The sequence below is a fragment of the Eulemur rufifrons genome, chromosome 16, assembly GCF_041146395.1.
Source record: "Eulemur rufifrons isolate Redbay chromosome 16, OSU_ERuf_1, whole genome shotgun sequence".
NCBI classification, from domain to species: domain Eukaryota; kingdom Metazoa; phylum Chordata; class Mammalia; order Primates; family Lemuridae; genus Eulemur; species Eulemur rufifrons.
In genome coordinates, this window is record NC_090998.1 from 60484385 (window position 1) to 60500969 (window position 16585).

The window sequence follows — 16585 nt, forward strand, 5'->3', positions numbered from 1 at the left end:
GAATATTTTTCCTTGCAAGAAGTGGGCCAAAGCCTTGAAGAAGTGGTAGTCAGTTGGTGCAAGGTCTGGTGAATACGGTGGATGACAGAGAGTTTCCAAGTACAATTTCTGTAGTTTGAGCAGCATTGTTTGTGCAACATGTCGTCACAAGTGTTGACTTGCAAGAGGATTGGCCTGTCTGTATTGACCAATCTCAGTGCTTAATCCCAAGTGCCCTCATCATTTTGTCCAGTTGTTTGCAGTAGACATCCACTGTAATCGACTGACCAGGTTTCATGAAGCTGTAGTGGATAATACCAGCGCTGGACCACCAAACAAACACTAGTAGTTTTTTTGATGAATATTTGGTTTTGGACTATGTTCTGGCACTTCATCTTTATCCAACCATTGGGCCAAACACTTGTGATTGTCAAAAAGAATCCATTTTCCATCACATGTAACAATAAGGTGTAGGAATGGATAACCTTTATATTGTGACAGCAAAGAAAGGCAAGCTTTGAGGTGATTTTTCTTATGATGCTCATTTAATTCATGTGGTACCCATCTTTCTAGCTTCTTTACCTTGCCAATTTGTTTCAAATGGTCCAATATTGTTGGAATAGTAACATCAAACCTTGCTACAAATTTATGCATAGGTTGAGATGGATTCACTTCCACTACAGCTTTCAACTCATCATTATCCACCTTGGTCTCAGGTGGCTAATGAACCACGTGGCTCATTTTCAAGATTAAAATTACCAAAATGGACTTCTCAAACCATCATTGTACTGTGTGTTCAATAGCCACATCCTTCCCAAACACTTCATTGATATTTTGAGCTGTCTATGCCACAGTAGCTCCATGGTGGAATTCATATTCAAAAATAACACGAATTTTTGACTTACCCATGGTTTCGCAAAAATTACTCTAAAAATTTTTGAAAGATGATCACATAAGCATTTACAAGACAGGATGTATTAATACCTTCACAATAAAAATAAAACAAGAAGTGTGAAAGTGAAATGTCAGAGATATCAACTGTCAAACTTAGTAATTAAGGAAATCAGACATTTCAAACTTAATAACCTAATATTTGGGATAGTTTGCCTTCATAATTCTCCAAACTGGACATTAATCTGGTATAATATATTTTGAAAATTAATCTTCAATCACATTAAAAGGTTGGTATTTTAAAAGTTAGCTAGCTTTATCATGCTTCTGTAACTCTTAGCTGATTACCAGAAATACTATTTTGGTTTTGAAACTATTAGCATAAAGGGTACAGAGGAGTGATAATTAATATACTTCTATAGGAAAGTATAATGCCATGGTTGAAATTCAATAACAGTATCTAATATATAATTATAGATATAAGGCAAGCAGTAAAACACCTGGCTATGTGTCAAATGCTTGAAAATAATTTCAGTTGACAGTCAATCTCAGCACCTTTACATTTATAAATTACATGGGTATTGAGCTTGGATATTTTAGATTGGATAGAAAAATCAGATTGCTTTTCAGTTTGTCATGGTTATAATGGTGACTAAATATTACTCAGGTATTACTCAGACCTGTGTATAATAGAAAAAGCAACCGCTTATTTCCTTATCTAAAGGCAATAGCCCAACATTTGCATGAAGATCTTTGGAGGCAAAAATAAATTCTTAGATTGAAACTTTAGCTGAACCACAGTAATTCATCTTCTTGAAAGCTGAGGTTTTCAAACCAGTTTGGCTAGAATGGGAAGCAGACCCCTTGAAGGATATAGAACTATCAGGGAGAAAACAATGACTGTAAACAAATCTGAACTAATGTTACTCTATTTTGTATGTCTTTCTTTTAAAATTCGGTAGATATTTTGCTAGATGATGCTGGTGATGCAACTGGACATAAAGATGGCCGCAGTGTGAAAATTATAGTCTCCATAAGCAAGGGCTATGGTCGAGCAAAGGTATTTCTTTAATCCTAACTTCTTTATAACTAAAGCATGAGAATTACTGAGTCAAATGTGTGTTATATCTAAATATTTGTTCTAGCAACTATCCTATCAGGGGTGTTTGCCCTGGCATTAGCTTAATATATTATACAAGCATGAAATTTAGGGATAATAAGGAAATGACATCATCATACAGGTAGAAATATGTATTACATGTACCTCACATTCATTCACTGAAAACAATATTGTCAGCCCCCTCTCATTTCTAAAACTTAATAAAAGTTAAATTTTTTTGACAAAATATCTTGTCTAACATTTTAGTGTCACTTGTAGATTATAGATAATGTTTATGATCTGCAGTAATATGTCACTAGAGCTGAATTTGGTGTTTGTGTAAAGAGAAGATTATAAGTTAAATGAATATTCTAGATATCAGAAAGACACACATGTTCTAGTGAACTGAGTAGGACAAATTCCGTTGATGCTACATGTCTATCATTTTTAAGCAAGGTCCTAGGTGATCAGCCAAGTATTTTAATTTTTTTGCGATCAAACATTGCCTTCAAATTGGCAATGTCATTCTAACTCTACCCTTTCTTATAGCAAGCAAAAGAAATTAAGTTGGATTTTCACTTCAGAGGCCAAGAATATAAATTTGTAGGTATCTAAATTTTTTTCCATCAACATAAACAAAATTTCTTTTAGATTTTAAAATGATTTCAGTACTTAAGTTTGAAAAGTGAGAGAGAACTTATGATTCTTTACATTGAGCCAATGGTCCAAGGATTCCAATGCCACACACTTTCTGCTTGAGCTGCAGATTGGTGCCTACTTTTCCCAAGGGGGTCTTTATATGTGAGACTGTAATAGTCTCAGTGAAACCTAAACTAACTCTAATTTAAAAGCAGGTACTTATAAAGAATTGTATAAATGTACATTTTGACTGCTTTATAAACACACTAGAACAAGTTTTACTTTTCAGAATAATTCTAAAAGATAATGTCTTTGAACATTTTTCCTAAAAAAGCTTCCAGGAAAGTAGTTGTCTTAGTCTGCTTGGGCTGCCATAACAAAATAACATAGATTGGGTGGCTTAAACAACAGAAATTTATTTTCTCACAATTCTGTAAGCTGACAAGTCCAAGATCAAAATGCTGGCCAATTTAGTTCTGATGAGGGCTCTATCCTCGAGTTGGTGGATTTCTAGCTCCGCCTCACACAGCCTTACCTCAGTGTTTGTGGATAGAGAGAGAGAGAGAGAGGCCACTCTAACGCCACTAATCCCATCAGGAAGGCCCCACCCTCATGATCTAATCTGACCCTTCCTCCCAAAGGCCCCATCTTTAAATACCATCATACTGGAAGTTAGGGCTTCATCATATGAATCTGGGCAGGTAGGGGCTGGGGGCATAAATATTCAGACCATAACAATAGTAAAAAGAAATCATCACAATCATCAGCCGTTAATTTCTCAACTTATTCTGAAAAAGCTATTGGCTTCGAACTCAGGTTATACCTCAATAACGGTGATAATCATTTACCCTTAGAGGGTTAAATATTACAAATAAAGAAATCAAGGCTATGAACCAGCTAAGTGGTTTAAGAAGGTCATATTTCTTAATTAACTGCTAAGTGTTGTGTAGAATTCACATCTTCCAACACTTGACTCAGTGATTATTCTACTACCCCTTAATGATCACATACTTAGTGACTAGAACCAGGATTGTAATATGTCAACTATATGTCTACTGGTATCATAATCAGTATTTCATGTAATTATTTCCAGTCATCATAAAAGAGGCTCCAGTTAGACTACAAATCCTGAATTGTTTACTTTCCTAATATATGCAGAAATTACTCAAAATCCCATCCTGAAAGAAAGATTTGGGACCATTATTTGTATTATAAAAGAATTATTTGCTTGATAAAATGAGTCCTGTAGGTTTCTCTGGCAAGTTCTTTTAAATCATGAATTTTCTCATTAATTCAAAATGGGACCTGCTTTGTAAATATGCAAATGCCATATTGTCATGGATAATTTATTTCTTAAAGCTAAATTGGATTTTAGATTAAAATTAATAAATAAAAAAACTGAATTATGGACTTATCAAAGATAAGATCACAAAATAGTAAGGTGAAGTTCTAGGATTCATATGATATAGTTCTATTCTCTCTCTGAATATTTCCCTTCTACCAAGCCGCTTCTATTCCAGAATGTCCCCTCACTGCATTAAAATGCAAGACTATTCTCTGAGGTCCCATTCCCCTTTCCCTTCTACTGAATAGGTCATGAATCAGTTTTCCTTGACATAGAGCTTCATGTCATCTCTTTCTTTCTTGTTGCTGTTGCTATTGCTGTTACTTTGTTTTTTTGTTTGGTTGGTTTGCTGGGATGTGTTTTATATTCTGTAACCCACCAGGTGTGTTTGAACTCATAGGCTTAGTAAGTATTTTGATCTTAATCTCCAACTACATTAATAGTTTTTGATATAAAATGTGCTAATTAAAAAAATGTACAGTTGGATTTTATCTGACTTTATTTGTTTTTATTTAGGATCAGAAGTCCCAGACGTATTTGATAGGGTCCATTGGTGTTAGTGGAAAAACCAAGTGGGATGTCTTAGATAGTGTAATTAGACGTCTCTTTAAGGTAAGTTGTGCAAGATATGCTGACATTAATTTTCAAATGTGTTTCTTTCTAGCAGCTTTACTTCACTAGTGTGTAGACACATCTGCTTTTCATCTCCTCAAATTTCAAATAAGGAAAGCTTTCTCCCTTTGTGGTGTTTGATATTGACGCTTCTTATGTTAAACATTTTTAAAATTGACACCTAGTTTTATATTCCCATGAGTTTGTATTTGTTATAGATGAGTTGAACCTCTGTTTTGACTTTACTTTTTTTGTGTGTACCATTTTAGGAATATGTGTTCCGAATTGATACTTCCGCTAGCCTTGGTCTGAGCTCGGACTGCATTGCTAGCTACTGTATAGGAGACTTAATTAGATCCCATAACCTAGAAGTGCCTGAACTGCTGCCTTGTGGATACCTTGTTGGAGATAATAACATCATCACTGTGAACTTGAAAGGTAAAAATAAAAATGAAATGAAAGCACAAGTATAATTTTTTTACCATTCCTCCCCCCCTTTATTTGCAGTTGGCCTCAAATTTTCCTATTGGAAAACTGTGCTAACCGCTTTGATAGTTTTGGTATGAAATGAGCCATGTTAATTTTTTAAAATACTACAATCCTACTGAAACCACTAAAATCCAAGGAAATTAAATTCTTTGAGTTCTGGGATGTGAAACTTGGAATGTAATTTTGAAGATTCACCAAAAAGAAGTAATTTAGGGAATTTTAAATTTCTAGATTTTCTCCATTATCATCTTGCATTACATGAGGATTTCAAAAAATTATTATGTATTCTAAAGTAATATATTAATTACTATATATTTGATTGATTTTAAAATATGTATACCCAGTAAATACCCATTAAGAATAGAGACGTTAAGGATCAAGGATAAGAAATTCTTTGCTTTGAATGATGTGATTAATTATAGGCTAATATAATATCTGAAGTATATTTGTCTCCATAATTCCTTGTTTGTTTATGTTAAAGAATGAGAATACATCTATATAAACTGTGAGTTAATAGAGAAATTTGTCAATATTTGATTTTATTATTAAAGTACTTGGGTTAGTAAAAGGAGACACTGTTGCTACCTTCTTAATTCCTTCCCAAACATCACAATTTATATTCTTCAAAAGCTTAAGTGCTTGTACATCTGGAATGTGTCATGAGAGACAGAAGGGAATAAAGAGATGGGAAAGAGTAAGAAAAAGGAAGAACATACAGGCTCATGTATATATGAGTGTACGTAATCCTTACATTTATTCTTAACATACTTAATGATATTCAAAGGTAAGGAAGATTTTATGATAGAGTTTATAATGCTTCCATTTCTGGAAACATAAGTGAAAAACATGACTTAAACTGGGAAGGGAAGCCTAAACAAAAGGAAACAGCTTGCTTTTGTTTGGATGTTCACTGATATGTTTTCTGCCTTATTATTAATATGTTTTCTTTCTTAAAGTGGCAACACATGTTTGTGGAATAGAAATATGGAGGAAATTATTTTGTAAGGACGGCATTCATATGACTAATAAAGCTCTGTTAAATTCTAGCTTATGTAGGACACTAAGGCATGCTATTCCCTTTGTTTCTTCCTTCAGGGGTAGAAGAAAACAGTTTGGACAGTTTTGTTTTTGATACGCTGATTCCTAAACCAATTACCCAAAGGTACTTTAACTTGTTGATGGAGCATCACAGAATTATACTCTCGGGACCAAGTGGTACTGGAAAGACCTATTTAGCAAACAAACTTGCTGAATATGTAATAACCAAATCTGGGAGGAAAACAACAGAGGATGCAATTGCCACTTTTAATGTGGACCACAAGTCAAGTAAGGTAAGTCAAAGAATCCTAAGAGAACAGCTGATGTTTATCCATAAGCATCCTAAGCAATCAAGTTTTAGGATTATGTGAGACTTCTATGTTGCACATGGAAAAAATATCCATCTCTTTGACTAAAACTCTAATGTGGCAGATGACCAAACTCTGTTTCATGAATTTGAACAAGATTGCCATTTTCAATAACATTCAATTATCAGGACTGCACAGGCTTGGAAATACACAGAAGTATATAAATAAAATGACAGAGCCCTATTGCCTGATTTCCCTTAGACATCATTTAGGAAGTATTGGAGTAGAAAGAGGTCTATGCACAGTACTAGGGAAGCAAGAGGAAAGAACAGCTCTTCCGGGAGGAATCAAAATTTGATGAAAGAGCAATACTTGGTTCAGGTCCTATTATCAATAGATAAGTAAGAATTAAGTTGGATGCTGCAGTAATGGGAATTTGGGAATAATTAGAATATTCCAGGAGGAAATTCTAGGAACAGCAATTTGTCACATTTCTATAGGATTTCTGTTTAGGAACCTTAGAAAACTGAACATTGTTCCATTTCACCGTAAAGTAAGGTCTAATTTCTATAGTTATCAGCCTGAACACACTCAGATATTAAATAGGTTATAAAAACTAGCCAATATTTTCTTACATTCTAAGTAAAATAAAGAATTGAAAACAGCAAATAGTTGATGGCTAACATATTTCTAACTCTAAACTAGTTTTACCTGTAATTATTTTTTAAAGTCTGAATTAATGTAGCGTAAGTTGTTTCTCTGGGAAAACTGCAACTGTTACAAGCAATAACTTGAAGGAATCCCAGTGATACTGGGTCAAATTATTTTTTTAAAGATAACCTAATTTACATTTCCCTGATTATTAGAGACGTTGAGCATTTTTTCCGGTGTTTTTTGGCCATTAGTCTATCTTCTTTTGAAAAGTTTCTGTTCATGTCTTTTGCCTACATTTTAGTGGAGTTGTTTGATTTTTTTCTTGCTGATTTGCTTGAGTTTTTTTTTTTTTTTTATATAGATTCTGGTTATCAGCTCTTTATCAGATATATAGCATGCAAATATTTTCTCCCACTCTGTGAGTTCTGTTTGCTCTAATGATTGTTTCTTTGCCTGTGTAGAAGATTTTTAATTTGATCAGGTCCCATTTAGTTATTTTTGTTGTTGCCATGATTGCTTTTAGGATCTTCTACATAAATTCTTTGCCTAGGCTGATGTCTATAAAAGTTTTTCCAACATTTTATTCTAAAATTCTTGTGGTTTCATGCCCTAGGTTTAAGTCTGTTATCCATCGTGAATTGATTTTTGTAGGTGGTGAGAGGTGCAGATCCTGTTTCAGTCTTCTACCTGAGAATGGATTTTATTCAAAAAGTCCCAAAACAACAAATGTTGGCATGATGTAGAGAAATAGGAGCACTCATACACTGCTGGTGGGACTGCAAAGTAATACAACCTCTATAGAAAGTGGTGTGGAGATACCTTAAAGAATTAAAAGTAGAACTACCATTTGATACAGCAACCCCACTACCAGGTATATACCAAAAGGAAAAAAAGACATCCTATAAAAAAGACACCTGCCCTCGAATGTTTATAGCAGCACCATTCCCAATTGCAAAGATGTGAAAACAACCCAAGTGCCCATCAATACATCAGAAATCAAGCAGGTGGGAGGGGGGTGAAGGGTCTGGGTAAATTCACACCTAACATGTACAATGTACACCGTCGGGGGCATGGGCACACATAACTTTGACTCAAATGGTACAAAAGCAATTTATGTAACCAAAACATTTGTACCCCCCATAATATTCTGAAATAAGTAAGATAACCTGGGTAGGTGTTCTAAATCAACCCAGTCTCTCAGAAACCTGAAGTCTGGAGATTTTTAGGACTAAACATGACTTCCCAAAGCAACCCAAACCTATTTGATTCTTGAAATAAACCAGACATATAGCTTAATGAACAAATAGTACTTTATAAGGTAGTTCATTAATTCCTGAACACTGACCAAAACAGTGATGTATATAAAGTATTAATACAATGGGATCTCTTAAAGTTAAATAAATATAGCACATAGAGTCTGAATATTTCACTGGAAGTCAGCACTGTTTAAATTGGGGTCGAACCACCCATTGTCCTTTCAGCTAAAGAGAGACATGGAACCTGAGAGGTAGAAGAATATGTGACTCCTCTGAACACAAGTAGGAAGAGCACAATTGTTTGTTTGCTTCAGCTGACAGGTTTAATGCCTCCGGTGAATTCTGTGTCTCTTCATATCTTTATATAAAAGCCCTTTAAAACAATTTTTTTTTCCAGCCAAACACATGAAAGGCTTTTTGAGGTCTCTTAGTCATCCTCTATGTCTGCTCTGGCTTTTCCTCAATGTTGATATGAGAGAACTCTTACAAGTTCCTTCTTTTATGGGACAAAAATAAAGTAGTTAGAAAACAAGGGTAAAATAGATTTATTAGAGGAGACCCAGGCATTTTGGTAAAGTTGAGGATCACTTAAAATCAAGTTTTGACTTAAAGATTGAACTTCATTAGAGTGTAGCTTGACATGCTAACACAAAGTAGGTAATTTCCATTAATTATAAAATATACCTCTCCCTAAAATCCATTTTATATGCATTTTTATTTAAGTTTAGTGTTTAGAGATGTTCTTAATAATGTTATATGAGTTTCATTTTAACTTTTTCTGATTAAATGTTTCCAACACTCTTATTTTTTGCTTTTTCAGAGGAAAATCATTTGTGCCATCATTAGGTTACTTCGATTTTTGTTATCGCAAAATAATGAAAAAAAAAGCATTGCCAAGAGTGTTTGAACAGAACTAATGATGCTAGAAAACAGTAATAGGAAGAAACCAATGGACAAATCACTTGGCATTTTTCCTAAGAAAGCACAAACATAACTAAAAAATGCTTTTTCTTTATGTCATTCTTTGTGGTTGGAATATATATGAATGCTATCAGTAATGCTGAATACAGAGTCACTGTCAGAGAATTTGGCCTCTTCTTGCCAAATTGACAAAAAAGCCACAGTTTCCTTGGGTGGTGGAAGTGAGGGTAAGTGAGTATGATGTTAAGAAAGAGGGGATGACAGGTTGATATTGGGTTAGGGATAGCCGTTAACAGTATAGATTTACCAAAGTAAAATGCCAATGAGGCACGAAATAATAAACCCTTTCCCTGAAAAAATGGAGATGTGCAATTGCTGACGTTTTATGCTATGCCATAGATAGCACTGATGAGACAAATCCAAAAAGCACTTACTGATTCAAAAAAAAAAAAAAAATTCAAATAAGCCCATCAAATGAAAAAAATCTCTTCATGTTTTTGGTACCTCTGCATTTTACATTCTGTTCCTCTTCCCACACTTCAAGCCCTCCCTCAAGCTGCCAGCTGGAATATTTTGATTGAGAGCGGTACACATAAACAATTACACTTTGTGACATTTGATATAGGAGGCCCGGAAGGCTGAAGATGGATTTGTAAAGGAGATGTGGCCAGCGGAAGCCACTTGGAATGTTAGGTGGGAACAGATCAGAAACCTGGACCTGGCAGATTCATTTTTAGTGTGTTTAGAGTCAAAATCAGAGAAAGCAATGATCAGCTGTTTTTATGTAACTGCAGCATTCTGTCCATGTTTTCAAAGTATGGAACTCATCTCACTGTCAGTGTCCATCTGGTAGATGTGCCTGTTTTTTCCTACCTCACTAGATCTGGAAATAAAACTTCTAATGCTGATAAATCGAAGCATCTTTTAATGCTACATCAATCTAAAATTTCATCTCCATCAAGCTAGAGTGGGGATTGTGAAGTTATTTCAAGGGGGTCTGTGTAAAACTCTTAAGTTATATGAAAAAATTCTTTCTGTATGTCTACTTTTATATCTGGTGCATAGCTTTCATCAGATTCCTAAGGAACCCACTACCCTCTCAAGACAAAAGAGAGCCACAGTAGAATCTAATGGCCCTGCTTGTTTATAAATCACCCAGTGATCTCCTAATTATGAAATTCATTTCTTCTGCACTCTCTCTTTCTCTGTCCCTCTCTCTCTTGCTTTTCGATAGGATGATCTCCTCTTTTTGGAAATTCTTCTTTCTTTCATTTTTATCATTCTCTCCTCGTTTCTTTCCTACCCCCGTTAAGTTCCTTCTCACCCTGGTAAGTTTCTTCTCTGGGAAGTTCTCTCTTTTGCTCACTGCTCTTCCTTCACTTACCAGTAAATGAAAATATTCCGCAATATTCTGTTCTCTCTCACTCTATTCTCCTTTAGATGAGTCCCATGACTTCGACTTGTGTTGACTTGTATGGTTGACTCCAGTTGAGCACTGTTAGCCATGCCCACTCTCCCAAACTTGTAAGCTTTCTGTTAACTTACAGATATGTGTCTATTTAGCTGCTAAATACACATGTTTAGAAATGATTATTTCAGCTATGAAAAACTACCATAAGTCCATCCTCTTCCATTCTTCTTCGCCACAACCACCGTGTACCCCAAATTAACACCCTTTATCTCTTGGACTTCTATGATTATTTTCTAGCTGCTTGATTCACAATCTCTGTTAAATTTCCTTTCTCTCTTTCCCTGGATTTATCATTCACCTCATGGAAAGAAGAATATCCTTACATAATTAAATCTGATCACATTAAAATCCTTCGATGTTTTCTTACTGCTTTCTGCACTAGATCAAAAATACCACACTGTTCCCTGTTCAGTCTCTTAGTATCTCTTGGCTTCGATAATTTCAATATTCTCTTGGCTAATCTCTCTTCTTCATTCTCAATATGCTTACCACATGTTAAATCAGATTCTGACTATTTTACTCAGATTCCCAGGACAGTCAATGTTTTTTCATTGCCAACAGGAGAAGTCCAGTGATCTTACCATCACTTAAAGTTGAAAACTTTCCTTTCCAATTTATTTACTGCCACTTACTTCCACAAAATACATATTACCAGTTTTTTCCTGTATGGATATTATCATTTTATGTTTGTGACTTTGATTATAATTCTTACTCTGTTTGGAAAGCTCTTCTCCTATTTTTAAGCATCAAAGTTTTACAATCCTAACAATAAATGATTAATGGCAAATAATATTGCCACCATAAAACCTTTTCCAGAAGCTACAAGTAATATTTACATGCTGTAAACAAAATCCTCAATCTATACTTTTTTTAAGTAATGTATTTTCAACTGTGAGTTATAGTTTTATATGTAAAATGCCTAACCTTTTATTCCAAGAAGGTAATAAGCTTCTTAAGTGCTTTTTCCTTTTCTAATTAATCATGATGCCCTTCACGTTTCTGTTTCCTTGAATCGTTCTCCCCTACTGAAAACAAAAATGCACACAAACATCTTGATGGTTCACACTTGTTTTTATAATAAAATCTAACTTCCTGCACATGGATTCAAATTTTTTTCTTTTTTCTCTTTCATCGCCACCACCCCTGATGTGTACCATATTCTTCTGCAACAACAGAACACTTATTTCCTGAAACACATCATACATTCATACTTTCCAACATTCCCTTTTTATTCTTTATACTTCAGTAGTTTGTCTTCACTGTATCCTACTGTTCTCTGAACCTTAAGGTGGGCTGGGCCTCTCTTAAATCTCCCTATAGTGTTTTGTGCATTTCACTTATCACACTGTATTATGATTTACTTGTTGACCTGCTTCTCTGCTTATCAACTCTTAAGTTCCTGGAATATAGAAATTACGTTTTATCCCTGCATCCTTGGTGCCAGAGTACCTGGCACATACTAAATGCTGATTAAGGTGTGTTGAATGAAAAACTGCATAATTGTTGAAATTCTACTCATTATTCAAGATTCATCTCAAATGCCACCTCCTAAAGAAGCCCATCAAGATCCCCAGGTTGAATTAATCCCTCTTTCTCTTACAGACCACATGCCTCCTTTAACCTCTTTCATGAAATGTTTCATATTGCATTTTATAAGTTCATTATTTATGTGTGTGCCTGCCACCTTCCCCAGGCTCCAGTATACCTCATCCAGAAAACTGTCCTTGACACCCATCCGCTAGGTGGAATCTTTTCCCTTGACCTCTTGTAGCTTGTAATACACTTATACTATATTGAAATCATTTATCATATTTAAATTTCAGTCTCTCATGTGACAACTCTTAGAGCCCACAGGGCAAGATAGTCTGATTACGCTTTTTAACCCCCATGTCCAGAGAAGTACTTAGTGCAGTTAATAATAAATATTAAATTTATTTGAATTCCATGATAGCAGGAATAATGCTTCCTTATTTTTGTATACCCTAGGACTTGGTCTGAGACTATGAACATGGTAGATAGACAGTGAATATCTTATAAGTGAATGAATGACTTAATATAGCTAGATTAATGATATAAATTTCATTTTTTCTTTTAAGGTAAATGAAATTCTCCAGACTATTCACCACTTTTACACATATTTGTTGGTATTCTGTGATTTAGGCAAGATTTATTCTATGTGATTAGCTCAGTATAAAACAAGTAGTACTTTAGTTCTCGAATAAATTTTATATTTGAACTTAAATGAATATCACTAAGTGCCTCAAAACCCTGGCCACTCTTTTATCTCCTTCTACTTTTAGTTCTACAGTGGTATTACAGACAGAAAGGCTGCATCTAGAGTGAGTAGTTCACATACTTACCTGGCTGCCAGAAATTGGGATCATGGAATTGTTTTTAACCCTGAGCAAAATTTGCAAATTGAAAATGTCATTGTAAATATGCAAATATTATGGAAATGCTCTTACTGATTAGGATAATTCTAAGAAACCTAATTATGTTCCTGGCCTACCCATCTGTGAGAGCAGTCAATCAGCGAACTGGTTATCATATTTAGATTAAAAGCTATTAGGAATAATACCTATAAAATACCAAAACCTCAAGAAATGCTAAATGCTAATGTTAAATAATCCAGTGAAATATAAAAAAATTTTTCTTGATGTAAAATCACATCAGTTGCATGCAGATTATAAATAAATAATTAACCACACTTTTACCAGAGACCTGTGGCTGCATGTGTAGATACACTGCATCGAAATGGATTGGAAATAACATGTTAAAAATATTAGTGGAAACTGAAAGGTGCCATTCTGCACTTAGTCTGTACTGGAAATATTAAGGTTTACTAAAATCCACTTTTATTACTGAAATACAAAAACTAAGAATGAAATCTCAATATGTATTATTTATCATAAGAGTTCATATCCAGAACTCATTTTGATTTTTCTTTTGGGGAAAAAAAAAAAACACTGAGAAATATGCCCTCATGTTTATAGTTTTATATTTGCTGCAGGTGTGTGGTACTGGCTCTTCTCATTTTGCTTTCCCTTTTCTCTCTTTTCTTTAAAAATTTTATTCTCTCAGCATGATATGATTTTTGCTTTGTAGAATAAGATTTTATATGAATAGAATGATCTACTGTGACCATCAATGAAAGAAACTGGATGGAAGACAGAATGTACTATTCCTAAAATAGTGATTGCTTGCCATTGGTATAAATGTATCATCAATGTCTTTGTTTTATTTTTGAAAAGGAATTGCAGCAGTATCTAGCTAACCTGGCTGAACAGTGCAGTGCTGATAATAATAGTGTGGAGCTTCCAGTTGTAATAATTCTTGATAATCTTCATCATGTGGGCTCTCTGAGTGATATCTTCAATGGTTTCCTCAATTGTAAATACAACAAATGGTATGCTTGTCAAATATTTTGAATAATCAAATATGAAAAAATAGTGATTTTTTTCAAATTTGCTTTTTGTACTTTTATGTATTTTGTTTATTTTTTAGTCTTTAAAATTTATTTTACTTTTTTATTTTCATTCCTTTTTTTAAATTGATAAAATTGTGTGTATTTACTGTGTACTACAACATGATGTTTTAAAGCAAATATACACTGTGGAATGATTAAATCTAGCTAATTAATATATGTATTATCTCACATAATTATTATTTTTAGGCTTACAGTGGATACCATTAATTTGAGAAACTCTTATTAATATAATACCATATTTCCAAAGCATCCATGTGTGTTCCTTAGAATATTTATTCATTCATTCAACAACTATGTCTCAGGCACTTTTATGGAAACATACTTCCTTGATAATGCTAGCATCTACAGACATTCTGAATGTCTGGGAGACAATTATCAAAGATGGAATAGTTTGAATCAGAAAACTTAAGAACTATATGGAGACTTTAGAGCTCTGGTTTCATTCTCAGTCCATATCAAAGTTTAAATTCAACATTTCTATATAGATAAATTTAATACATTTATATATAATTCTATCCATTAGTGAGTTGATTTCAACTATATACAATAAAATAAAAGGTTACGTGGGGTATAAAAAAATCTGAAAACACACTTAGAAATAGAGCGTAGCATGGCCTCTAAAGAAAGGACATATAAGAACATCAACATAAATGATATTAGTTTTAATGTGACAAATATCCTAATTATCTCTGATTTAGAGATAAAAAAGTTATACATCAGCATAAAATAAAGATTAAAAGAAGAATACAAATCCTCCCATGTTATTAATAATCTTTAACATAACTATAAAATATTAAAATAGTAGTAAGTAATGAATTTTATAGCATAAGAGTTATAATATGTTAGAATGGGGCAAGACCATTGTGATTATTCTGTCTAAACACTTTATTCTTTACTCTAATGTGGGCTCAGAGACAGAAAATACCTTGCCTCAATGGCAGAGCTGAAATTAGAACCCTAGTATTCATTTCCAGTCCAATGATTTTTGTCATTCTCCAACTTAACATTACAAAATTACCCTAGTAAACAACACTAGTCTTTAAAAACTAGTGTTAAAATGGAATAATCTATCTTTATCTTAATAGTTTATAAGATAATTTTAATGGATTAATTACTTTTATCTCCAGTATATCTAAATTTTCTATTTACATTTCCTAGTCCATATATTATTGGAACAATGAATCAGGGAGTTTCTTCATCACCAAATCTAGAGCTGCATCACAATTTCAGGTAAAGATAAGTTGAAGCCCGTGTGTGTATGTGTGTGTGTGTGTGTGTGTGTGTGTTGTTTCAGTCTGTCTTTGGTGGTGGTTTTTCTGTTTGTACGTTGACAAATCCTGCCAGTGGTGACCTGTGGTGTGAAAATAATTCTCACTTTTTCTGGAACTCTTTCTCAAACAAACATTTTGTGATCCTCAACCTGTAATCAGAAGTGTTTCTTTAAAAAAAAGAAAAGGAAATGTTTTTTCTGCTCACCATGTCCCCGGCTAAAGTAGAGCACTTTCCTTCTAAGTGTGAGAAATGTGAAGAGAGTTCCTATTTCAGGATTTGTGATTTTCCTACAGAAGAGTGTTCAGCATGTAGACTCCCACGCACTTCTGACGCACATGAGCTCCTTTTTAGCTCAAAAAGTGGAGTTAGCTACATTATAGTTCTGATGCTAATAGACTTCCTAACCCCTTTGATCATTAAAATGTGGCCACCAATTGAAACAGGAACATTATTACTTTATGTTGGAAAAATATGATGGACTTAAATTTTAATTTATATAAAAATTTCTGAATTATTATTATTTTTTTGTAGGTGGGTATTATGTGCAAATCACACAGAACCAGTGAAAGGCTTTTTGGGCAGATACCTTCGAAGAAAACTGATAGAGATAGAAATTGAAAGGAACATACGCAATAATGACCTAGTCAAAATAATAGATTGGATTCCTAAGACGTGGCATCATCTCAACAGTTTTTTGGAAACACACAGTTCTTCTGACGTTACTATTGGTGAGTTCCAAAATTACAATATGCCATTTTCCAGGAACTAAGAGTACGTGGTAAAGATGGCCAGATTGGATGGTAGAAAATAACAAGCAAAGCTAAACTTTTTTCAAGCTCCCAAAGATTTAAGTTCCTTTTTTTCTCTTCTGAAAGTTTGCTTTCTTCTTAGCTTTATATCTCCAATGAGATTCATTTTATCTGACAATTATGGTTCACTAAAATGTTACTGAGATCAAATAAGTTCAATATGGACAAATATCTAAAAGTCAGATAGCCACTGGAAATAGTATCTGTTTAAGGTACTTTTATTGCTAAAAACAAATTTTAGCTAATAACTCATATCAAGTATAGTTGTGAGAGATTTTAGTTGGAGATAACTTATGTGTCTTATAGATAATTTAG

The 16585-nt window shown here is 33.8% G+C and overlaps 1 protein-coding gene across 3 annotated transcripts in view; it reads left to right on the plus strand.

Moving 5' to 3' along the window:
* Positions 1–16585, plus strand: part of NAV3 (neuron navigator 3) — a 332556-nt gene that overhangs the window by 304063 nt on the left and 11908 nt on the right. For all 3 annotated transcript variants that reach the window (XM_069491594.1, XM_069491595.1, XM_069491596.1), the window contains 7 exons: positions 1833–1930; positions 4470–4565; positions 4835–5003; positions 6150–6385; positions 13954–14108; positions 15348–15419; positions 15993–16189. In XM_069491594.1, coding sequence (XP_069347695.1) covers positions 1833–1930; positions 4470–4565; positions 4835–5003; positions 6150–6385; positions 13954–14108; positions 15348–15419; positions 15993–16189 — 1023 coding nt within the window. The remainder of the gene's footprint in view (positions 1–1832; positions 1931–4469; positions 4566–4834; positions 5004–6149; positions 6386–13953; positions 14109–15347; positions 15420–15992; positions 16190–16585) is intronic.